Below are 24,728 nucleotides of genomic sequence, written 5' to 3'. Positions count from 1 at the left end.
TTTCTATCTTTGCATTGAAGCCATAAGTGGCAGCTTTGTTACTCTAATCAACTCGTGAAATCAATGTTTTGTTCAAGATTGCTACATGCTCAAATTATCTATATTTTTAACTTTACTATTGGTAACATGACCATGAAATCAAAATGGAAAGAAATTATTTGGGTAAATATAAAAAAAAGAGTAATATACAGTGTGTATATATACAGTATAGAATTTGAGTGAAAGTTTATGTAAATAACACAAATAATAGTAAGAACCCCAAATTCTCGACTGAAAATTGGAATCGTCTGTCCAAAATGAGACATAGCTTACTGAGTGGTGCAATGCAACAAAATTCACATTAGTATTTTCTAGGTCCAAATCCTGTGTAGTAACATTAAACCTGATTTGTGGTTAGGTATTTAAATGTAATTGCCCTGGCTCTTTTCCGTTTACAGTAATATTTCAAATCAAAGATGGCCAAATATTTACTATATAAAGAACACCAGCCTGTGTAAACATTTCTGATAAACCTGTTCTCACATTTGTTTGTTTGTAGTCATGTCAATATTTAATCAACGTGTTCAACAACAAGCAACGACTGACGATGACGTCCTCTTTCACGGTCTTACAGTTTCCTGGAAAAGGAAGAACATCCGGGTTACACAAAAGGTTGTTTCGGCCGCCATGTTGCTGAATGAAATTAGCTCCAAAACATTGATTAGCCGCTAGCAATATCGATATTTTATTTTGTCGCTTAGTGTCATTTGTTAACGCGTTCGCTTGTTTGTAAATATGTCTTAGGGTTTAAGAGACTACTACAGACGCCCCATTCCCCGTAAGTAGCATCTATGAGGTGATAAAATGTATTTATTGTTTCGAAGCTGGCCTGCTAGTAAGCGCTAGCTAACATTGTTAGCGCGAGCTAGCACGCGTCTCTCTCCCGAAACGGCACATATAGAATTATTATAAATGCGGTGGTTTAATATTTGTGAACGTATCCCAGCTTATTGATCAATTAACTGTCATTGTTTATCAAATCGTAATGTCATTTGCTTCTGCTTCTGCTAAATGTAAACAGCACCGCTTCTTCTTGCTCACGTTACGCCCCGAAATGCTATCATTAACGCCGTTACAAACAATGACCGTTTAATCTCTTTCAATAGTATTCATTCAATCTGCATTCAGTGGCTAAGGCCACCGGTTGCATAAGTTTGATTCAAAGGTAGGGATGATGTCGCTGTGTATTTATTGGGTTTGCATGACTATCCCTTTAATTTCGTTTAGATTGAAGTGGGCTGTAATCACAATAGCGTAAATCATTGTTGTTAACCGTTCTTTTTTAATGCTGATTGACGTTGCGACCCGTTAAAGCTATCGGCCAGTCTTACTATCGATTTTGCACAGTTATTATTAAATGTGTTATTATTTGGTTTGGTCATTATCCTCGTCCTAACATCAGGTCCTTTTCGTAAATGTCACTGTTATGTAGGAGGATGCATCTAAATATATTCAGGTCGCTAGGTTTATGTTCTTCATTTTCAGTAGTAGTTTGTAGTTGCTTTCGTCATTTTTTATTACCAGATAGTACAATTACTGTCTGTGTCTGATGTCTTGTATGAAGTGTGCATGCGTTTAAACTGTTCATTATAAATGCTTCTCTGCCTGTATGACTGGAGTTATTGTAGCCACTGAAAATGCAGGAAAATGGTATGGAACCCTCAAACAAATCCATCGTCGTGTTTGGTCTTTAAAAAATAGGATTTTGATACAATATATACCAGATACAGAAATACCTTGTAGGATCACTTGCAACTTAGGGTTTGAATGAACAACTTGGTTTAATGGGTTTAGTTAAAATGCATACTCAATATTGTAATGTATAATGTCATATGTTGTGAAGTGCTACCCATCATTCTTACATATGCAACAAGCTTTGACCATCTTCTGGTTACTGGGCATATTTTGTAATTGTGGTCTGTTATGTCCCTTTCACAGGTTATTGTGTTTAAGAATAGTCACAACATCACGCAATGCACCATGGAAGCGGATCACAGAATATGCAACGACAGCTCCAGAGATCCAAGTCCGTCACTGGATCTGAAGCAGAGGAGCAGCAGCAGCCCACCATGGCAGTTACTCAACAACAAGCTACAGTTAACCAGTCTCAATCCCCCGTGACCACATTTACCTCTGCTGCCAGTCCTTCTGCCCCCCAATCCCCAAATTACCAAATCATCATGAGTCGTAGCCCGGTGACTGGTCAAAACATGAATATCACCCTACAAAATGTGGGGCAGGTGGTAACTGGTAACCAGCAGATCACTCTCACACCACTCCCTATCCAGAACCCAGCATCACCTGGCTTCCAGCATACCACCTCTCAGTGGAGGTTTGAGCATGCCCCTTCCTCCTACATTCAGGTCACCTCCCCTGTACCCCAGCCCATTCAGCCCCAGAGTCCCACCCAGCACAGCCCTGTCCCTCTTCAAGGAGTGACCAGACCAGGGGCCCCTGGAACAACATTGGGTGTGTGTGGACAGAGTCCAACACGATTTGTTGATGCTGGTATGTTAGTGCGACAAATCAGCTTAGGCAGTCCATCAGGAGGTGGTCACTTTGTTTATCAGGAGGGAACAGGACTGGCCCAGCTAGCTCCGGCTGCTCCTGGCCAGATACAGTTGGCCTCCCCACCGGGCTCTGTGAGGGAACGGCGGCTCTCACAGCCACACTCACAGACTGGAGGCACCATCCACCACCTGGGACCTCAAAGTCCTGCGACCACTTGCACTGTGCTTCCCACTCTGGGCAGCCCTGGTCACATTACCACTTCCAACCTACCTCCACAGATCAGCAGTATCATACAAGGACAGTTAGCGCGGCCTATGATATTTGAGAAGACGTCACAGGGAGTTGTTGCTGGAGTTGGAACAGCTGCCACAGCTTCCTTCAGTATACCCTCCTCCATTCCTTCTTCTAGCCCATCCCTCAATAATCCAGCCCAAGGGAACCCCACCAACCCTCTTGCACCCACTAGCATGGCCGTGGGCACCATAAAGAAGCAGATTCCCAAGAAGTTAGAGGAAATTGCTCCTTCCACTCCAGAGATAGCCCAATTGAGGAAGCAGTGCTTGGAGCACCATACCACGAAGATGGAGAACCTAAAGGAAGTCTTCAAAGAATATCTGATAGAACTTTTCTTCCTCCAGCACCTTCAGGGGAACATGATGGACTATCTAGCTTTTAAAAAGAAACCTTGTGTTCCTTTGTATACCTACTTGAGACAAAATGATTTGGATCTTGAAGATGAAGACGAAGAGGAAGAACAGTCTGAGGTCATTAATGATGAGGTATTGGTTTGCCTGCCTCTTAACTTTTGTTCAAGTAAAAGAAATAAATTGAGAAAATCGCACAGTAATTTTTCATGATAAATCTGTCTTTCTTTTTATTAGGTAAAGGTGGGCACTGGAAAGGATGGCCAGGCAGTCACACCAGTTGCCATATCAACGCAGCTTCCACCCAATGTTTCAGCCGCTTTCTCTACCCAGCAGCAGTTTCAGGTGAAATTGCCAACACTTGTCTGACATGCTTAGCGATCCATAAGTAGTATCAGTAGTTTATTTTAGAAATCCCCATAGATTATTTGGAATGATAAAGTTCTGTTCTTATTCACCTGAGGTTGTTTTCGCAGGGACACCAAACTGCTGGCACCATCACAAGCCCTGGAGACATGGATGCCTTTAAGAGGCAACAGGCTATGGTGCAAGCAGGTAGGGCAAGGACTCTATACTTGCAGTGTCTCTTATGTTGCTTCTTTCCTCCCGTTTGCTTTGTTTTCTGTTTCTTTTCTTTTCTCCCTCTAATTGCTTCTGCTTTTAGACATTTGGCATCCTCTGCTAGCGCTCTGTGTAGAAGTCTTAACCGAAGGAAGGAGAGGTGACCTGAAAGGTCTTCAGAAGGTCATTGCTCTGTGTAGAGTGCTTTTTTTGCGTTATGAGGGTATTGTGTGTTTTGAATCCCAGATCAGGCTAAGAGGTGCCGGATTGACGTTGGTCGCCATGGGCTGATTTTCCAGCATCCTGGCATAGGTCCTTTAGGATCTACTGGCGTTCCACTCCAGCAGCTTATGCCAACTGCGCAAGGTAGGAGTGCTACTACCAGGCTGCTCTGTGTTCTGTTCGATGCTGCTGGACGTATCCCGTTCCTCACATGAAGGAGTTTCTAAAAGTGAATCACAACATTCATCTCCTACAAACAAACTCCAAGCAGCATCAACAAACTGATCTTCATCCATGAGCTGGATTTCTCAGCAGTCCACAAGAAGTCCAGACTTAGCACTCCCAGCACCATCTCTGTCAGGATAAATGGGAAGAAGACAACCCAAGTCTGAAGAAGAGTAGCCACTCAATGGGAAGATGCCATGTCTTATTATTTTCCTTTCTTTTCATCATTGGTCATCTGTCTTTATCCATATCTTCTTTTATGAAGTTTGTTCCTGTCCGTCTTCTTTGTTTGGACAGACCTTCCTGTGCTGATGGATTTCAGCTAATTTCACAGAAAGTGGGAACCCTGTGTGAATTAATTCACAAGTTGGTGGTTTTTACCCATTTTCCTCAATCCACTTGTCATGCATCACTTTGGTTTGCCATCGTCATTTCGTCACGTCAAATCACCTTTCTTGGTGTTCATTGTTGAATTATCAACACAGATCTCAAATCATCAGTTGTGAGTTCATATGTTACATCTTCAAGAGTGTCTTTTATTTCATGTTTACATTGTTTTGGAAGTCCTCCATGTTACTTCATGGCATTTTGTTCTGATTTGGCTTCTTTCCCTCAGTCTAAGTAGGAAGGGAGTCATATGGAGGAGTTGTTTCACGGCACAGGTTTTTGCGAGTGTGGTGGTGTGGGTGTGTCAGGGCCAGGTGTTGATGGCGTCTAGGCAAGGTGGTGTGACGGGCAGGGAGGTAAGGCAGGCGCTGCTTTAGTGTGCACAGCTCCGCTCAGGCCTGCTGTCTGCAAGACCCCATGTGTGTCCTTTTGCTCACCTGTGTGCTTTGTTGCTATGTGAGGCATTCAGATGCCTTAGTTACCGCTAGAATGACATTGCTTCATGCATGACAAAACATGTGTTTTGTGAGTGTTCGCTCTGTGTTTTTCTTTCCCCTTTTCTCTGTCTTCTGTCTTTTTGTTCATTTTGTCTTTCTCCTATGAAATATTTCTCCTTTCCCTTTAAACAATCTTTGGTTTTTGCATGTAAACTTTCTTGATGTTTTTAACCACATTCTCAGCATTTGAAATGCAATGTTTTGGTTTTGCATTAATCAAAATATGTTTTATTTGAGAGACATATAGATGATCACTTTGATTTATTTTCCTCTGTAATCATTTTGCCCTATGATTTTCATTAGTTTCCACTCTGATCAGCAGGATGTAGTACACTACTGTTGATTCATACAGAACATCTAATTCATAAAGGCAAGGTTCTGAGCAGCTGTAATAGATGAAACCAAACAATTCTAAAAAATGGAATACAATTATTTACTCCTTGGCTTCAATTTAACTTGTTTTAACAGATCTCTCACAAATATATTTATAAGTTGTATTTTAAGGGCAACACTGCATAGCGATTTCTTTGACTATAGCAAGAGCACAAAACACATGGTAAGCATTTCACTTCGGATTTCAATGTTAACCAGGTTTTTTACCGTCTGTCTTTGTGCTCTCTACACCACTCCTTTTCCTATAATTTGGGTACTGTGCCCCAGGCGGAATGCCGCCTACTCCCCAATCAGTCCAGATTGCAGGACAGAAGCAAAACCAGCAGCAGTATGACCCCTCCAAAGGACCTCCAGTACAGAATGCAGCCAGCCTGCACACTCCTCCTCCCCAGCTACCTGGCAGGCTGCCCCAGGGTTCCCTCCCCATGGCAGGCCTGCCCATGGTACTGTCTCAGCAGGCTCAGTTGGTGGAGGGAACATCCCAGCCTGGTGCACAGCTCCAGGCACAGGTGAAAGTACATGCAGTGGGGCCTGTTCTGGCCTCAGTCAACCCACACGCACAGCTACAGGCTCAGCTCCAGCAACAGATGCAACCAGGCCTTCATCTCCAATTGCAGCCTCAGCAGCAACAATCCCAGGCTATTCTCCAGGCAGGACAAGCGGTCAGTCCACCTGAAATTATATGAATCCAGTTGGCGTTGGTTTATTTGTGTGCTTGAAGTGCTATACTCCAAATTGTCCAGTCAAGAAATGTTCTGTTTAACTCTTCCACAGACGGTGGCCCTTGCACGCCCTGGCACAGAGTCAAACCAGCCTGTCCAGAGGATTATGACCAATTCTCTGTCCATGCCCTCCATGTCACCTGCTCCTCTTCCAGCTCCCAATTCTGTTCCACCACCACATTCTGCAAATCCTCTTCGCCCACTTGGCTCAAACGTCAACCCGGGCACCCACTCCAAACTTACTGGAACCAATGGCATATCTGCAGTTAAAGTTGGTGGCTTTGGCCAAAGTGTAACCATGCAGACCTCACAGGAGGGATCTCAGGATAAGCAAGTTGAGCAAGCCAAACTGGTGAGTTTGTATTTCCCAAGTTTCCATGTCCTTAAATCTATTCTGTAAAATTTACAAGCTATAAATCTATAAACTTCAGTTGAATAGATTCAAAGACTCAAATTGCCAGTCGGTTATAAGTCTAAAGTCTTATTTAATAAGTGTTTAAAATACACTTTTTTGTTTCTCTGAAAACAAAATGACATAAGAATGTGTAGTATTAATGCTATGTTCTGTGTGTAATCCCCAGGAAACTCAAGTGCATCAAAGGGTCTCTGAGTTGAGGAAGGAAGGCCAGTGGTCGGCCAGTAGGCTCCCAAAACTTGTGGAATCTTCACGTCCAAAGTCCCATTGGGACTACCTACTGGAGGAAATGCAGTGGATGGCAGCCGATTTTGCCCAAGAAAGGAGATGGAAAGAGGCTGCTGCCAAGAAGGTACAAGTCTAGTTAAATTTATAAAGCCTGTTTATGTTATGGGTTGTGGAACTTTGTTTTTATACTTTATGGTTGTTTCGGCATATCGGAAATAGAGCTAGCTAGGTTATAGCAGTATAGGCAATTGGATACATAGCAATTAGTAACAGGGATCTATCTAAAATGTGAGCTAATTAGGATAAAAAAATCATTCCAATGAAAGAATGGTTTGCGTTTCTCCGCTACAGCTTGTCCGTACATGTGCCCGGTACCACCAAGAACAGAAGAAAAATGAAGAAAGGTCAAAGAAAGAAAGGGAAATCCATCTTCGTCACATTGCCAGCACCATTGCCCGAGAAGTAGAATTCTTCTGGTCTAACATTGAACAGGTATAGTTCATTTGAATTATTGTATCGTCCTATGTATAATGAAGTGAGTGTTTGTGGGTCTCACTGAGTCTCTCTTCCTTTCAGGTTGTGGAAGTTAAACTCCAGTTTGAAATATACGAGAAGAGACTCAAAGCGCTCAGCCTACAAAAAGCATCAGCCAATGGTCTGCTCCAATGAAGAATTATAACAATACATAGATTAGCGCTAATGAATATAAAATGCATTTAATCACATGTTCTGTCTTCCCTGTTTTCTGTGAATATGAATTGTTTCTAAATTGAATTTTTTTTTTACAGGACCTATTCAGACAAAAGTGGAGAAAGACAAAGATGTATGTGCTGCACTGACATTAATTATAACAATGCAAAATTATATAGTGCTTCTTGTATATATTTCTGACATCTTATTTTTACAGGAGGCAACTACTTCGGCGAGGAAAAGAAAATTAAGTTCATCGTTCATTGACGAAGACAGTATGTGTCAAATTGTTACTTGGCTCATAAAGTATCTGTTTAGCGATCCTTTGTAACAGGCTTTTTAACAGTTGCATCAACAAAATGGGTTTGCTCAGCAATAACGCTGCAATTGGGTATGTTTGATTGTTTTTTTAGTACCAGATGAAGAGAGTACGATAGAAGAACAAGAGACCATGGAGAGAGAGGCAGACAACAAGACAGAGTTGGTTGATCTGGCCAAAAATGGTACTTGCCTTACTCCTGTGTAAACAAAAGTATACACTGTATATGCTTCTAGTAAATATTTTGCGCATAAATTTAAAGGAACAGCTGCCCTGTTCATGTCTTCATTCATTAAATGTGCTGGGTATTGCTGGCTATTTAGATGTACACTACTATACATACAAGATTGAGCAGTGTGTTGGTATGTGTCTTGTTTATTGGTGTGTTTCTGTATTATTTGGCTTTAGCTGAAATGCCTCTGGATGCTTTGAAAAAGCAGTATGCTGGAGCCTATATTGGCAGCTTTGAGTGGCCACAGCCCAGTCCTCCTAGTGATGAGGATGACATGGAACAGACTGAAGGTGCCATTGCAATGTAAACTATATTGTTTCTCAGATTCACTCATGAATTTGTATTAATGTAAATGTGTGTAACCTTTCCAGAGATGGGAGGTCCTCAGGGCGGCCCACCTGAGGCAGTGCTGATTGACTCCTTGCTTAGTGTGGACCAGTACCGTGGAGCAGACAAAGCCGGCTCCACTGACAATGATGGAAAGCCTGCCAGGGACATAGCTGAGGTGGCTGCTGCCACAGAACTTATATTGCCCAAGGGCAGTGCCAGGACCACCTCTTCTGTAAGTTCACCTTTCTTTTATTCTTGCTATTAGAGAAGAGTAGATAATATATGATAATAATGTATAACAAATACATGTATTTGATGTACAGCATATACAAAGTACATGTATTTTAAACTGGAGTGCTTATGTTTTTTAGACCTGCAGCTCAGCTCCTTTTCTACTGCATGGCCTCCTGCGAGAGTATCAGCAAATTGGTGTGGACTGGTTGACAAACCTTTATAAGAAACACCTCAATGGGATCTTAGCTGATGAGACGGGCCTCGGCAAGACCGTGCAGACTGTGGCTTATATGGCTCACCTAGCCGGCCAAGAGGGTATGCAGAGATTCAAGAATGTTCCCAAAAGTGTTTAATATGGAAAGACTATGGAAAAGATACAATCATTTTTTGGCCACAGGTGTTTGGGGACCCCACCTCATTGTTGTAAGAACATGCAAATTGCTGAATTGGGAGATGGAGTTCAAGCGTTGGTGTCCTGGCCTCAAGATCCTCCTGTACTTGGGCAACAAACGGGAGCGCAGATCTAAGAGAGTGGTAATTTTTGCTAATTAATTTTCAGCATTTTTGCTAGACTCTCTCCAGACTTTTTCCATCTCTAGAAGTTTCATGGCTGATATTAATTATTTCATCTGATGGTTGATCCACAGTGGTGGGGGGAAGAAAACAGCTTCCATGTATGTGTGACATCCTATAAGCTGCTGATGAAGGACCAGAGCCACTTTCTGAGGCGAAGGTGGAGGCATCTGGTCCTGGATGAGGTGCAGCTCATCAAAAACATGACGGAGAAACACTGGGAAACCATCTTTGCTCTGAAAAGGTGAGCTGGGACATTTTTTCATCATTCACCTGATTTTTGTTATGCCTGATGATCGTTGCAGTAAAATGGTATATAATTAATATTTGCTTCATGATATTGGGGAAACTGAGTTGTTTGTGTTTGTCTTCCAGTGAACAAAGAATCCTGCTCATCAACACTCCGCTACAGAATACTCTAAAGGAGCTGTGGACAATGATCCACTTCCTTTTGCCAGGAATTACGAGGCCCTTCTCTGACTTTCCTGTTAAGGCAGGCACAGACCAGAACCAGGACTACTGCCACAAGCTGGTCATTCGCCTACACAGGGTGTGTAAAACACCAGCACATCCCTCTACACATTTGCCTGTGCCGTATTCAGGAAATTATCTTATTCACCTGCAATTTAATAAATGAGTATGAAATCCCCTTATCTGTAGATGATCCAGCCCTTCATCCTAAGGCGATCTAAAAGGGACGTGGAGAAACAGATGCCCAAGAAATATGAGCACATCCTGAAATGCCGTCTCTCCAGCAGACAAAAAAGGCTGTACGAGGATATCCTCACTCAACCGGGGTGAGATAGCTGTTCCACAGAAATAGACTGTGAATTGTGAATAGAATTGATTGTGTTTTCCCAGTTCTATCTTACTTGTTAATCGTAGGAATATTTGTCTCCAAACACTTTGGTGGTCTGTCATTCTAATATCTTCTTTTTGGTTGACTGTTCTTCTATAGAGCCCAGGAGGCGCTGAAGACAGGTCACTTTGTGAGCGTACTTCAAGTTTTGATGCAATTGCAGCGAGTGTGTAACCATCCTGAACTGGTGGCACCCAGAGAGACCAGCAGTTCGTACTTCGCATCCTCATTGCAATACAATGTCCCATCACTTGTTCTGAAAGCTGTGCAGAACGACCCTTGGAAGGTATATACTTGTACAACACACTGTTGCTTTGCAGGTTCAGTTAAATGGGCTCTTAAATTAAGATGTAGCAAAATGTGCATTAATGAATATTAAAATATTATTATTATTTAAACTGTTTAAACCAAGAGACTTCTGGGTTAAAATGGTTTTCATTTTTGTTAATGTCAAAATGTAATGTGGTGTTGATGTAAATTGCACACATGCTTACTAGCAGCCAAGACCTGGAAAGTATCACTATAAAATCAGTATGGCAACATCAAAGGCAAGTGAATTACTCAAAGCCATCCTCTGTAATTGTACACTTCTCATATCCAAGATAAAGTACGACCGAATTCCACTTATTGCAGTGCATTTTAATATATTCTCAAGCTTCCAGGTTTTTTTTGGTAATTTAAATTGTACGAACATTTCCGTTTTACCCAGGAGCTTCTGTAAAACTTACGCATTGTCAGTCAGTTTGATATACTTATGCTTGTATCTTTCCTTTCATCCTCATCCTAGGTGGCAAACCTCTCTATATTTGACCTGATCAATAACGAGAACACACTGACTCGGTATCAGACTGAGGAGGCTGTTCCCAAACTAAAAGTGACAAAGCAGCTCATAGAGGAGATCTACAGCGCTCCAGATCCTCCACCTCGTCCCAAACCCTGCCACATAAAACCCATGAGGTCAGGTCATAAACCTCCACAGTGTCAATAGTGTGGTCTTTGGACAGTTAGCTTAATATTGTTGAATATTGTCAAATGACACAACCTAATTTTTTCTTAAATGGCTGATTAGGTTGTTCCAGCCCGTGCAGTATGGGACAAAACCAGAGGGTCGCCTGACTGCCATCACCAGTGTACCAGGCCAGCGTCCTGCGACCACCACCCCCGCTAGTGCCACCACTGCTCCCACCACCACACAGCAGGCCCAGTCCAGGGGCAAATCCCCTGTCACTACTACAACCACGTCTCACGGTAAGATTGTGGGCGCCACTGGAGACAGGATAGCAGATTGCAACTCGTTTTACTTACAACACAGAGTAGCTAATGCAATCAAATATGTTTCATCCACTTAAAATGTTTTCCTTAATGTTTACTATAGGCATTAATGATAGAAAAAATCAAATCAAATGATTTATTGTCAAAGTTATAGCATAATTAATCATAAATCAGACATGCTGCTTTCTCACTGGGGTTTCTTTTTGTGTTTATATCAGTTATATATATTTTACAGTTTAATATCACACTGGATTGACTGCATTCTAATGAACACGTTTTACCATGCTTAAAATTCACAGTGTGACCTTTCTTTCATATGTCAGCATTAGTTTGTCAATTTTGTCAGTTTCACCTGTAGAGTTGTGCAAATACCTAAGGGTTAGGTACAGACATCACAGCAGCACAATGGTTCTATTTAATCTTGACGATATACAGAAGCCTACAGCCAGATCAAATCACTTTAACCTCATCACACTGAAAGTGGAAAATAAACTCTGGGTCAGCTATTATCTTAATAATAACGTAAACTATCTCCTTGAAATTTAAGATTGGGTGTCATACCTGAAATGGCCTATATAACAAAATTGACAAATGCAAACTTCGTTGCACCAATCATGTGTGAATGCAGACCTGCACATTAACAGCAAACTTTCCATAGCACACTATATCACGAACACCACACCCACAGTAATAGCACAGTATTCGTAGGCCCTAATCATAACAGTATATTTGGTTAACACCCATGAGAAATCACAGATTACACTGATATATTGGCGGTAGCAAGTTTTGTATGAAGAAAACAGCAGTGATTGAATGAAACTTAATCGTGCTAAATATTAAACTTGTTTGTGATTAAACTGTTCGCTGATATTAAACTCTTATTTTTCTCTCTTCCTAAGAAACAGTGACATGTGCAACCTGTGTGCTCAGCAATGCTAAATGAATAACAAATACTGATGATTGGAGTGATTAATGAGTCCCCCATAACGCTTAGTCTCGTCCCCAATTGCTTTGTACTTCACAGCCATTGGAACAGCTACTCAGAGAACCCAGACTACCTCTCCGCTCAGCAGCAGCAGCAACACTGTAGGCTCCTCTGGGACAAGTGGCCATGGGCAGCATGTATTGGGGGCTGCTCCTGTGGCGTTGGGCCAGACCTTGGCTGGCACAGTTGTGGCCTCTATAGCTCCCATCAGCCAGCCTGGAATAACACAGGTCCCCAGGCCAGCTCTAACCCCCAGCCATGCCATCCAGCCCAGCTTACTGTCCCAGAGGCTGGTTCTTACATCCCAGGCCCAGGCACGCTTGCCTAGTAAGTGGCCTCCCCTCCCCACTTTCAGCATTTTCCCTTCACTTCTGGCACAACAGTTCGGGGTGTTCTAAAATGAGGTCTTTTCTCGGGGCACTGCTGATGTGTGTTCAGTTTTGTCTCCTGCAGAGAAATGGCTTGGCAAATGCACTCTAAAGTGACTAGCAGTACTGGTGGTATAGCACCTCTGATCTTTTAGTTAAAGGAAGCGTAACAAAAATTTCACCAGTAAACCAATTCATTGATGGATCAATCCCCTTGAACACAGATCTGTAGCCATATCAGCAGCATCTCCACAGCCTCAGCATTCCCCGGTTTCTTTCTCCAAACCTGCATGTACACTATGAAAATTCCACTTTTGTTGTACTGCACACCACTATAGTGTAATTTAATTATATGTTCTTCCCTTGTTTTCTTGAATCATGATTTTTTTCTCCCAGTTTACTAATATTCTTTTGTCTCTTGCATCAGCCCAGCTGCAGGAAGAAATCCCAAAGCTTTTTTAAATTGTTCTATGTACTTATTTTTTTATTTTCTATGTTATTTCATTTTGAGGGTGAGCATTACTTTAAGCATGTAAAAGTGGTCCCAAATGTCTGTGCCCCAAATGTGAACAGGAACCTTTTCAGTGACAACACACAGGAGATGAAACAATAAAAATTGTAATTTTTGTCTCTTGCAAGTGTAATGATTTGCGAGGACAGTTTATTTATGATAGTTAGTTCAGAGACATCTTTTCTAATTATAGGTTATTTACACCTGGCTATTTAAGTATTTCCCTGTGCCCAGTGTGATGCTTTAAAAATTGGGTTTGAAATGCAGCTCAAGTGCAGTGCTTTGAAATGAATGGGTATGTTTCACACTCCCTGTTTGACTTGAGGACTGCCCATTTAGGCATTTTTTCCCCCTCATGGTTTGTGTAAATGCAAGCTGCTGTGGTTCTGCTGTGGCGGGCAGCTGCGCTCGTCCCACTGATTAACCCACCCTGGTTCTGCATGTCTTTTTTTCTGTTTCACCCTGAAACTAACTGATACAATGTACCTATATGTATCTGTTGATAATGAATGAATGATGTTTGATGAAGTGTGTCTTCCTCCATCCCATTGAAGGTGTAGATGTGGTGAAGATTGCCCAGCCGGCCAACATAGCGGGGGCTCAGAATCGCATCTCCCAACCAGACACCCCTGTTACGCTTCAGTTTCAGGGCAACAAGTTCACCCTGTCCCCCAGCCAGCTTCGGCAGCTCACCACGGGACAGCCTTTGCAGCTGCAAGGTACACTCGGTAATGTATATCCCATTGACACACTCTTATTTAAGCTAATTTTCCCCATTCCTCCTTCAGTTGTTTTTCATTTTTGACATTTCCATGTAATTCATCTCATCTTACATTTGATGTAAGTATGTAAGAATCATCATTGTACCTGTGTATCATGTAATTTGTGGATGAATGTTCATGTTGAAAGTCCACACGCTGTTAAGACCCTGATTGCATTTTCATAAAAACATTTAATCTTTTGGGTAGATTGAAAAATATGTTGCAGTTGTTTGTGATCAGGGCCACAGAAGTGGATTTCGGAGAGATGTTATGGTGAAGTTTAAAATTTTTGTGTGTTGGGGATAAATTGTTGTAAAAATGAAAACGCTAATTGCCTGAGGTGAAAACTGTGTAGATATGCTGAAGTTATTATTTTAATTATCTTACAAGTTGTTGTGAAAGTGTTCAATAGGAATATTGTGCAGACAGTCAGACAAACATGTTAACTTGATAAAGACACGTTTACTTGATAAAGTTTGCAAGTGTGTGTTTATTGACTAAGATAAACGGCATTATAATACTTGCTGTCTGTTTTGTCAGGAAACATCCTTCAGATTGTGTCGGCTCCTGGGCAGCAGATCCTCAGGCCACAGGGCTCCATGGTAATGCCACAAGCTGTCCCTGCCTCCAACTCAGCCACACCTGGCACCCCCCATCCTGCCTCATCAGCAGCCCACCCAGGTGATTCATCTTTTATCTTATTTCATCAATATCCATCTATAAATTTGTGCTTGAAGCAACCAGGAGCAATTTGTCATTTAGATTATTGATGTTTTTGACCTCTTTGATTTTAATCTGCTTTCTCAAAAATTATTGGTGACTGCCTGTTGTCAGGCTGCTTTTATTCTCAACCTTACATACCAGCAAAAGTAAATGCTAAATGTAGTTCTAATGTTTGTAATCGAAAATGAATTTTATTTTTTTGATCAGCGAAATTCCAAAAACTTCAGGCTTGCTGGTAGTAAGAACAATTATAATTTTATTATTAACATTAACTGAATTAATTGTTTCATTGTACATTTCTCTTTTAAAGCCTTGGCTGTGACCACAAATGCCACAGCAACTTCCACCCCCAAGCTTGCTGTTCCAACTCATACTGGGCCAAAGGTCAGCATATAACTTTCAACAGTGTCATCTGTATACCCATCTGTTCCAATTTCAAATGGTGACTGTGATGGTCAAAACACATCACTTCATGTAAACTTGCTTCTTGTGTAGGAGTCCTCAGAAGAGAAGACTCAGCAGGTGAAGGAGCGCCTGAGCCGCCTGTTTGAAACCAATGAGAGGCGCTGTACCCGCAGAGTGTTGTATGGCTCGGACCTGCTGCAGGCGTGCACTGTGAGCTCAGAACCTGGGAACTCTGCTGCGACTGCTGGGGGATGGAGATGGGTGGGTAGGGAGAGCTGCCTCAGAGCGCAGAGGACCTGTGTTGCCACCACATCCACACTGCAGTCCAGCCTACTCACTGTTGAGGAGCGCCTGGAGGCTACCAACAGCCTCACCAAGAGGTACATCTTTAAAATGGATATTCCTAATCCTTAGTTTAGTTGGCATTGGAAATATTTCTTAAAATGGTTGATAAATTCATGCAATGAGACATTTTGATATTTACCAACCACATAATCACTAATTGATGCACATATTTTTGCTGATCTATGTTGAACTTTAACAACCAACTGAAACTATAATGTGTTATCTTTTAGGCTGTTATGTGTGGTTCCTCCAGCTGTAGCTCCACCGCCTCATTTGTATGCAGCCAATCCCCCAATCCCCTACCGCCTTGAGCAGAAATCCTTTAGCCGTAGGCTGCAAGAGGCCTCTGCCGCTCACAATACTGACATCCACCAATTGGCATCGAGACAGCTCTTCCACTTTCCTGACCTACAACTGATGCAGATGGACTCAGGTTAGCAGAGCAGTTTTCATATGGATCCAAATGCAATGTGCTGCAGTGCGCTTTACATAGGTAAAATAACACAATGTTTGTAGGAATAATTACCTGAATTATCACTTTTTTCTTCTCACTAGGTAAATTGGAGGCCCTTGCCATCCTGTTGCAGAAGCTAAGATCAGAGAGCCGCCGTGTCCTCATCTTTACCCAGATGGTGAAGATGCTCGACATCCTGGAGGCCTTCCTAGATCACAGGCAACTCACTTATGTGAGGGTAGATGAAAACTTCACCCCAGAGGAACGACAGGTAAAATATCTACCATCTAAATGCCTATAACGTACATTGCTTCAGTTGAATTAAAATTACATGAATTGCAATGAAAATATTCAGATATCTGCCCTTATTACGCCAGCAGAACTTGAAAGGTGTCAGCAGTAATTATTAATATTTCCAGCATTCTGGTAAGTTATGTGTGGCGCCTGGTGTTGGATACACTGGTTCACTGGTATGACTTCCTGAATAACATAAAGTAAAGCCATCTATAATGCCATTGGCCAACCTGTGCTTTTCCCACTAAGACAAAATATCTGTTAGGTAAAATGCCTGACACACAGAGGTAGACATAGAATCAGTAATTAGCAACCATGTACTATGGAGGATATAGAGTAAGCAGGTTTTTGTCCTTCTTTCTAACCACCAGTCATAGGGGTTAACACTTCACGTCATCCATCTGGCACATGTGCAGATCAAATGTTTATATCAGCAATGTCGTGTGACAAGAAAGTCTTATGAGACCAAAAATTGTAGGTCACACATGTAGAGGTCACCTCTAGCCCTACAGTATAACTCATTCTGTCACCCTGAAGTTAATTCCTTCTGTCATCGTTCAAGATTAAATATCAGCAACCAAAAAACATGATCGATGCTGACCTGTGGCTTGTTGTCCTCTAGAGGTTGTAACCATGACCTATTTCATCTGCCAAAAGGGGCTTTTCACAAGTTCCTTGCAAACACTGGCCTCACTGTTGCTACTGCTGGTATTGTGCAGGCCTTAAGTAAGTAAGTGTAGCGTTAGGTGGTAGTTGTTCACTCTCTCAGCACTGATATCAGCAATACCAGGACCTCCTCAGTTATAATTTAGCGTTTTGGCCCAGTAAGTGGACCAACCGCTCTCTCTCTCTCTCCCTCCCTACCTCGCTCTCCCTCCCTCCCTCCTGGATTCTGGATTCTGTTCCTTCCAGAGCCTAAAGACTTAAACCTATCCGTTGTGCCGCATATCATCTCTAGTGTATAGTGTATGGTGTGTTCTTTACCCAAATTGTCAGATAAGACCAGAAAACTTTTTTGTCCAATTTGTTGTCCTCATATACTCCATTGTCCATTGTGTCCGGGTCATTCAGCTCAGTTAATTAGGCCTGGTGCCACCACTTGTAATTAACTAAGCTACAACAATAACAACAGCAGTCTGATGGTGTTGTAAAAAAAATGATGCAGACAACTAATTGGTCACATCAAAAATAGATGAGGATAAGATTAAAATGTAATGAACCAGTGTCGAGTTTATGCTGTATAAATAAGAATGGGGAGGATGTACCATTAAATCACTAAACTGTTTCAATTGAGAAATGTCTGGAACTCAGTAACGGTAAGTAATTGTAAAGTGTAGATAAAGTGAAACGGAAACATGCAAAAAAACAGTACGTGGAAATCACAACCTCTATTCACTATATTCATGCACATTTTCATCTAAAGCAACCTTAAGCTTTCTGTTCTTCCCTGCAGGAGAACATGAAGACTTTCAATAGGAACAGGCAGGTTTTCTGCAGCATCCTGACGAACCGCTGCTGCTCTGCTGTAGGAACAGTCTTTGACGCCGACACGATAATCTTTTATGACACTGACCTCAATCCCAGCATGGACGTACGCACCCAGGAGTGGTGCGACAAAATTGGACGCTCCAAGGATATACACATATACAGGTGATATGACTATGGCTGCAGACATTTGATCTTGTTCTCTTCAAATCATCCTGTTGTAGGCTGAGCTATGCTTGGTGAGGTAATCCTTATCTTGTGTGTCGCCCAGGTTGGAGAGTGGGAACTCCATAGAAGAGAAGCTGCTGAAAAATGGAACTAAGGACTTGATCAGAGAGGTGGCTGCACAGGGCACCGACTACACCCTGGCTTTTCTCACACAGGTGGGATTGATTCACTTGTGCTTTATGATCTCTTGATACTATGTACTCCTCCGACGCGGTCATTAGTGTATTTTTTCTTTCCTGTCAACTGAGACAGATTACTACGCGTTAATACAGATGGTTGAATTAACTGCCCCTGACATTGTGTTTGTAGCGGACAATCCAGGATCTGTTTGAGGTGGAGGCAGGCTCAGGGGAGAAGGTGGAGGAGTTTGTGGTGCTTCACCAGGAGCCATCAGCGTCTGAGGCCATCTCTCCCAGAGTGGCCAAACCATACATCCAGGCTCTCCACAGCATAAATCTGGATGGTTTGTCAGAGAAGGCGGAACAGAAGAAAGAGGAAGAGGAGTTCACAGACACAGAGACAATGGAGAAGGACAAAGAGACAGAGAAGCAAGTTAAAGAAGAGCCTGCTCAGATAGAGGAGCTCAACGCTGTCATGGAACAGGTACCAAGGCCTTTTTCATATATCCTTTGTTGACCGCAAAGTGGGAATAAACAATTTGATTGTTATAGATTTAGCCAAATTAAGTGCTTGTTTTAGTTTTACTGAATTTTCATTTTCATTGCTCACACAGCTCACGCCAATTGAAAGGTATGCGCTGCATTACCTGGAGTACCTTCACATCAGTGAGGATGAAAGTGCTCTCAAGGTAACTTTAACCTTTAACCTTTTTAATCAGTGATTTTAATTTGACCATATAAATCCACATACAGACTGATTGCTAAATAATTTGGGTTGCTTTTCACAGGAGCGATTGGAGTGTTTTAAGAAAAGCTGGGAGATACAGCAGCTGCAAAAGCTGAAGGCAGAGGAAGTGGAGCAGCAGCTAATGGAGGGAGATGAAGATCTCTTCACCTACACCAGAGAAGATGCCTACAACATGGTAGGCAACATTGTGATCTCTGCTCATCATACATGGCATGGTGGATGTATTACCTTGCACAATATTGACATTATTTCTCTCAACAGGAGTATGTATTTGATGCAGAGGATGGCCATACAGAAATCATGCCGGTACGTCACAGGGGTCAGATCACTGCTATACCTGCTATACCCTCCTCAACATGGACAGCAACATTGTCTTCCATTTTAACATCAATTTGTTTCCTTTTGAATCTCTTTCCCTGTCCTCCTCCCTTATGTACTGTATGTATTTGTATTTAAGCCATTTGTTTCATACTGTCCTGTCTTGTCATTTTTCAACATAGCTTTGGACTCCACCCACACCACCACAGGATGACAATGACATCTACATTGATTCTGTGATGTGTCTGATGTATGACACCACGCCCATGCCAGAGTCCAAACTGCCTCCCATCTACATCCGCAAGGAGCAAAAGAGACTCAAAATGGACCCCTCAGGTGTGGCTAGCTTTAGCATTAAGCCCTTCGTCATGTCCGCCATAATAGCTTTAGCAGCATGTGGTCAACATTGCTATACCTTTACTTAACAAGCTATTTATATTCATCACTTTGTAACCAGCAGCAGCCAGAAAGAAGAAGAAAGGCCACGGAGAGACTGTCATTCCTCCACGCTCGCTCTTCGAAAAGGCCAGCATGCTTAAAGTTCGTCGCGAGGGCAAGGATCAGAAAAAGAACTTCTCCCTCAAGCAGCAAGCACCCTTTGCCAAACCCCTACCATCACTGGTTAAGCCTGCAATGGAGGCAGGCCAGGACAACCCAGAGTGGCTCATCAGTGAAGACTGGGCTCTGCTTCAGGTACTTCTCCATGGACAATGTTCACTCACTTACTGTCATGGAAATTAACAACTATATAGAATTCCATTCCATTGAAATCACAAATTTAGTGTAGTCAGCATGTAATTGCTTTGTCTCCAACAGGCTGTGAAGCAGCTGCTGGAGTTACCTCTGAACCTGACGATCGTTTCTCCTGCCCACACGCCTAATTGGGATCTGGTGAGCGATGTGGTGAACTCCTGTAGTCGCATCTACCGCTCACCCAAACAGTGTCGCAGCCGCTACGAGAATGTCATCATTCCTAGAGAGGAGGGCAAGGTAACGATTACAATGCTACCACACTGTGCTTGTAATAAGACTGGCTCAACGTGAACCCAAACCACATTCTTTTTTTCAGCTGGTGTATGAAGCCAACCCCAAGAAGAAAACCAAGAGCATATATAAGGTATTCTATTCTGCTCTTTGTTTTAGACAATGTTTAAATGGTTACTGAATTCTTGGACTAACATATTTGTGTCCTCTAATAGTCTAAGAACAGCCGTCCTCTACGCACCTGTCAGATCTACACGCAGGATGATAATGCCACCCACATTCAGCTCTACAACAGCCGCTTTGAACTCATGAAGATCATTGCCAGCAAGAGGAGTCCACCCATCAAACCACTGTAACTAATGACTTGTTGATTATGAGTTGATAGTTATGAGATGATAGTTTTGAAAGCTGCAAACTAAACTGAAACTAATTTCAGTTGATAACTCTTCTGAACGCTACTTCTGAGTAAATGTATCTGTACTACTAATACTACGAATTAGTAGTATTAGTAGTTTAGTTTAAATATGGACCTTTTAGGACTGTTGCTTACGGATTCTTTACTCTTAGGTTGGGCATGAATCCATTCCAGAAGAATCCTAAACATGCCTCTGTCCTGGCTGAAAGGTATGTTGGTTACATCTGTGCTATTTTCATCTGCAAGCTGAAACCTTAAAATAAATGAAGTGTAAAATGTGTTGTTCTTCAGTGGGATCAGCTATGACAAACCCCTACCTCCCATTCAAGTGGCATCTCAGCGTGCTGAAAGGATTACCAAGGAGAAAAAGGTGATGATTCCAGACATGTTGACAACCAATGCAGTCCGTGGCTGGCATGAATAGCTGCATACTGTTTCTGTGTCACAAAGTTACTTATCTGTCTTCACCCACCAACTGCTGCAACATGTCTTTACATTTGGGTATTTCGTGTGTGTGTGTGTGTGTGTGTGTGTGTTTGTCTGTCTGTGTGTGTGTGTGTGTGTCTTCAGGCCCTTGCAGAGCAGCAGAAGGCTCAGCAGTTGGCCCAGCAGCAGCAGGCTGGAACTCCTCAGGCCCAGGCTGCACCTGGGCAGGCCCAGACCCCTGCTGGCCAGGCTCAAACTGCAGGGGTCCCTCAGGCTGCTGCAGTAGCTGCAGCTACTGCTGTGCCTAATGCAGCTGTTCTGGTGAGAATTAAAACACGGCGATATGATTCTGTAGTGAGATCCAAAAACCCACTCACTTGATTTACACAGTAAAAAGTCTCTTGCAAATGAAGTGTTATATTTTCTTAGGCTGGAGCTATAAAAAATGCCACTGTGGGTACAACCATCCAGGCTGGTAAGTTGATATGCATATGCTCACATTGTAGAGCTCTGTTAGCGTTCCAGTAGTTAATTCCTTTCTCTTCTGTTCTTTCCAGCCACTGTAGGGGGGAATGTGATTGTGAACACAGTAGCTGGAGTTCCTCCAGGTTCCTTCCAAGCCAACAAACGCTTGGCATCTCCAGTCATAGCAGGCACCCTGTCGGTGAGTCATATTGCTGCTCTGACTGAGATCTGCCTCCTACTGATAAAAATTTGAATTAAATGATGCAAATAGCCTCTGGATTGGACAAAGTTAATGGAATTTAGACAGAATTATCATTCTCAGTATTGGAGCCTCTGCTCATTTTGCCGTTATTGTGGTTTGCCCAGCCTGCTGGTGCAGCTGCAGCCCAGGTGGTCCATGCACAACAGAGGACTGTTCCAGCTGCTGCTGCCCCTACTGAAGTTGTTGCCATAGCTACTGGGCAGGGTGTCAGAGCTGTTACCCCAGTGACGGCGTCTGCAGTTGTTTCTACCACCCTTAGCCCAGTGCAGTCACAAACTCGCTCACTGGTCACACAGGTCACACAAGGTACAGCACAAACACACTTTTCTCAATTATGACGTAGTACTCATCACTGTTTTACAGATATTAAAAACAAAAACCTTCTGTACCCTGCCAAGCCACAGGTATGCAGTTACCCCAAGCAAAGCCTCTCACCCAGGCCCACCTTCAAATGCTTCGACAGCAACAACTCCAACAGCAACAACAGCAGCAGGCTGCATCACCGCAGATCAAAGGTGTCACCAAATCCCAGGTAACCCAGCTGCAGCTCTCACACAGTGCCTGTGAAAAATGCCATACCACTTGTGAATCAATTCTGACCACTACTTGAGATGTGTGCATATTTGAAAACAAGCAACCTGCATGTTTACAGGAGTTGATTAAGTTACAGAAGCAGAAGTTGCAGCTGGCCCAACAGCAGCAGCAAGTAGCTGCGGCAGTAGCAGCCCAGGGCCAACAGGCAACGGTGGCCCAGCAGGCCGCCCAGATGCCCGTCCAGGCTGCACAAGCTAACACCCAGCTGGCAGCTGTGGCGCGAACATCCGGAACCGGGGCCGTGCTGTCTACCAACACCGTGGCCAACCTGCAAGTGGCCAGACTGGTAAGACAATGGAAGATCAAATACATTATGATTAACATTTAGTAATGTTGGCCACCTTGCTCAGCAGTCTAGCAAAAAAAAAACTCCTCAGTACCTTCCTGCCTTTCCAACACTGCTGATGCTTCCTTTTACAGACTCGAGTGCCCACTCAGGCCCAGGCTGCACAAACGGCCCAAGTGACCCTCACCAAACCTCCTGTGCCAGCTGTGGTCTCATCTGCTGGTGTCACCACTCTGCCTGTCACTGTGGCAGGCATCAGTGTGGCTATTGGTCAGGCACAGAAAACTGGTGGGTAAAAAGCCTTTGTGGGTGATTACATTTGTTGTATGGCATAGCAGTCATTTTGGATTTCTAATGAATGGGACTATTATTACATCATGGTTCCCTGCTCCTGATTGTGCTGATATTCCTCCTCTCTCTCAGGTGGACCCGTGCTGACGCAGCCCTTCCCCCAGATGCAGGTTCAGCTGTTGAATCAGATGAAGAAGCAGCAGAATGCAGCAGTCCAGGCTGCAGCTGCAGCTCAGCAGAAAGCAGGACAGCCTCAGCAAGGACAGACCACAGTGCAGCAGAAGGTAAAATCAGAACTGACAACTGACTGTTATAGACTTCCTCCAAATTAACAAGTTATCAAATGAAACAAAGCTGTTCATCAATACAACAAAATGTGTATCTAGCACTTTATACTAGTCCAGTGGAAGTAGATAAAACTCCTTATGGTGATTTTGTGTCCCTTAGCTTGGTACCCAGCAGGTCACGGTGCAGGCAGCCCAGACGGCCCAGCAGCAGAAGGTGACTTACGCTGCCACCGCCCAGCTCCAGCCAGGGATCAAGACGCAGTATTTCACTACCTCCATCGCTCATGCTCAGAAATCCACCGGAGCCCAACAAATCCAGGTACATCACCCCAGCGGCACCTGAAAGCTCCAAATAAATATTTACAATACAAACCATTTAGTTTCTTCATCTGACACTGACATGTTTACCTCTGTTATCAGGTGGGTAAACTCCCACAGATTGTGCAGCAGCAACCAGTGGCCAACATTCAACAAATAGTGTCTTCACCTCAGCAGGTAGAGTCCCAGACTGTGCAGTACACCTGAGGGCTTTCTTCTTTGCTTATCTCTTCAAAGTGTGATTACGCCTCTCTGTAAGATTATATCACAATCGTTTCATCCTCTTATAATCAAGGACGGAGCTTATCTTCTCTCTGTTTAAGATGATCCTGTGATGATAATCCTTGGCCACAGAATGTAAAGGATTATTGTTATCTTTTGGTTCAGATCCAGGCCCAGCCCCAGACGGTGGCCCTGACCCAGGCCGCCTCGTCGGCTCCTGCTCAGGTGCAGATGATTTCTGCCGGAACGGCAACAGCTCAGGTGGTCCAGCAGAAGATCCTCCAGCAGCAGGTGGTGACCACGGCCGCCTCGCCCCAGATTCAGACCCCTCCTCCTCACAGCCCCGCCCAGCAGGCTGCAGCGCCCCTTGCTACAGAGTCCCCGGTGCAGCAGCCCGCTCAGGTCCAGCAGCCCGCCAAGGGTCAAGCTCGCCAAGGTGGCATGAGGGCCAAAGCTCCCGCCAAGCCAAGTGGAGGGGGCAACTAGGAACTGGACACCTATGAACCCAAAATCCGTTTCATTCAAAGGCGCTATGGATCGTTTGTTCACTCCTTCAGTGCTTTGAATAAACATGATTGCTTCTGATCTTTAAATCTTCAAAGAAATGGAGAATGTTCCTTTGAAAATTATCACAACTTAATATTTACTCCACAATTTTCCAGATCTACTGCCCAGTGCATCACAACATCACAGACATTAACAGTCATATCTTCATATTGATATTTACATCTCTCCATAGATGACCCGTTACCATGGGCGGGGTTTTGTCGAGGAATAAGCTGTCCGTTACGATCAGTTGATTCATACATTGTCCTTTTTATGACGTCTAATTCTTGTGTTGTCTGTAGATACTGAATGGAAAGTAATGCACGTTCCTTTAGTCATCATTTATGTTTTTATTGTAACAAATACACTGTAAACATGTACTTTAGTATTTTGTGTTTTCTCATAAATGTCTTTTTTTTATTGATGTCAAAGAAAAAAATGTAAATAACAATGAAAAACATTTGTACTTGTAAAGTAGTCGTGTTTTCATTGAATTTTTTCAGCCTAATTGTAATAAAGTGTTTTGTTTTTATAC

The 24,728-nt window shown here is 43.1% G+C and overlaps 1 protein-coding gene across 7 annotated transcripts; it reads left to right on the top strand.

Moving 5' to 3' along the window:
- The first annotated feature begins 639 nt into the window (after positions 1-639).
- On the top strand, positions 640-24,728 carry ep400 (E1A binding protein p400). 7 transcript variants are annotated; one of them, XM_076154050.1, is made up of 53 exons: positions 640-817; positions 1,978-3,314; positions 3,432-3,539; positions 3,671-3,749; positions 5,747-6,141; positions 6,254-6,553; positions 6,783-6,968; positions 7,196-7,336; positions 7,421-7,499; positions 7,633-7,667; positions 7,752-7,809; positions 7,948-8,037; positions 8,262-8,375; positions 8,457-8,647; positions 8,787-8,964; positions 9,047-9,183; positions 9,297-9,466; positions 9,598-9,772; positions 9,883-10,019; positions 10,181-10,367; positions 10,869-11,038; positions 11,151-11,329; positions 12,378-12,665; positions 13,772-13,945; positions 14,519-14,659; positions 15,012-15,085; positions 15,197-15,486; positions 15,682-15,884; positions 16,007-16,176; positions 17,653-17,849; positions 17,956-18,067; positions 18,222-18,515; positions 18,646-18,720; positions 18,820-18,954; positions 19,041-19,085; positions 19,280-19,433; positions 19,555-19,790; positions 19,914-20,087; positions 20,167-20,214; positions 20,297-20,433; positions 20,649-20,705; positions 20,788-20,866; positions 21,067-21,243; positions 21,352-21,397; positions 21,480-21,586; positions 21,754-21,955; positions 22,048-22,181; positions 22,302-22,529; positions 22,664-22,817; positions 22,953-23,104; positions 23,268-23,426; positions 23,528-23,602; positions 23,813-24,728. In XM_076154050.1, exons 2-53 carry the CDS (start codon positions 2,013-2,015, stop codon positions 24,131-24,133), a joined length of 9,249 nt encoding a protein of 3,082 aa, XP_076010165.1. In that variant the 5' UTR covers positions 640-817; positions 1,978-2,012; the 3' UTR covers positions 24,134-24,728. The 7 variants fall into 7 exon arrangements, with proteins under 7 accessions (XP_076010165.1, XP_076010163.1, XP_076010161.1 ...); XM_076154048.1 differs by having other exon boundaries at positions 1,978-3,329; positions 13,772-13,936; XM_076154046.1 differs by having other exon boundaries at positions 1,978-3,329; positions 19,558-19,790.

This window comes from Genypterus blacodes, unplaced genomic scaffold, assembly GCF_046128005.1.
Source record: "Genypterus blacodes isolate CSIRO-AG114 ecotype Tasmania unplaced genomic scaffold, CSIRO-AGI_Gbla_v1 ptg000061l_1, whole genome shotgun sequence".
Taxonomy (NCBI): domain Eukaryota; kingdom Metazoa; phylum Chordata; class Actinopteri; order Ophidiiformes; family Ophidiidae; genus Genypterus; species Genypterus blacodes.
Note: the sequence above shows the minus strand (reverse complement) of the source record. Positions and strands in the feature narration are given on the sequence as shown.

Excerpts from the sequence above, each read along its gene's own strand:
- ep400 (XM_076154045.1), top strand. The coding sequence starts at position 2,013 with ATGCACCATGGAAGCGGATCACAGAATATGCAACGACAGCTCCAGAGA. Across the intron at positions 20,434-20,648 it reads AGTCCACCCATCAAACCACT|GTTGGGCATGAATCCATTCC; the intron begins GTAACTAATGAC and ends CTTTACTCTTAG. Across the intron at positions 20,867-21,066 it reads GGATTACCAAGGAGAAAAAG|GCCCTTGCAGAGCAGCAGAA; the intron begins GTGATGATTCCA and ends GTGTGTCTTCAG.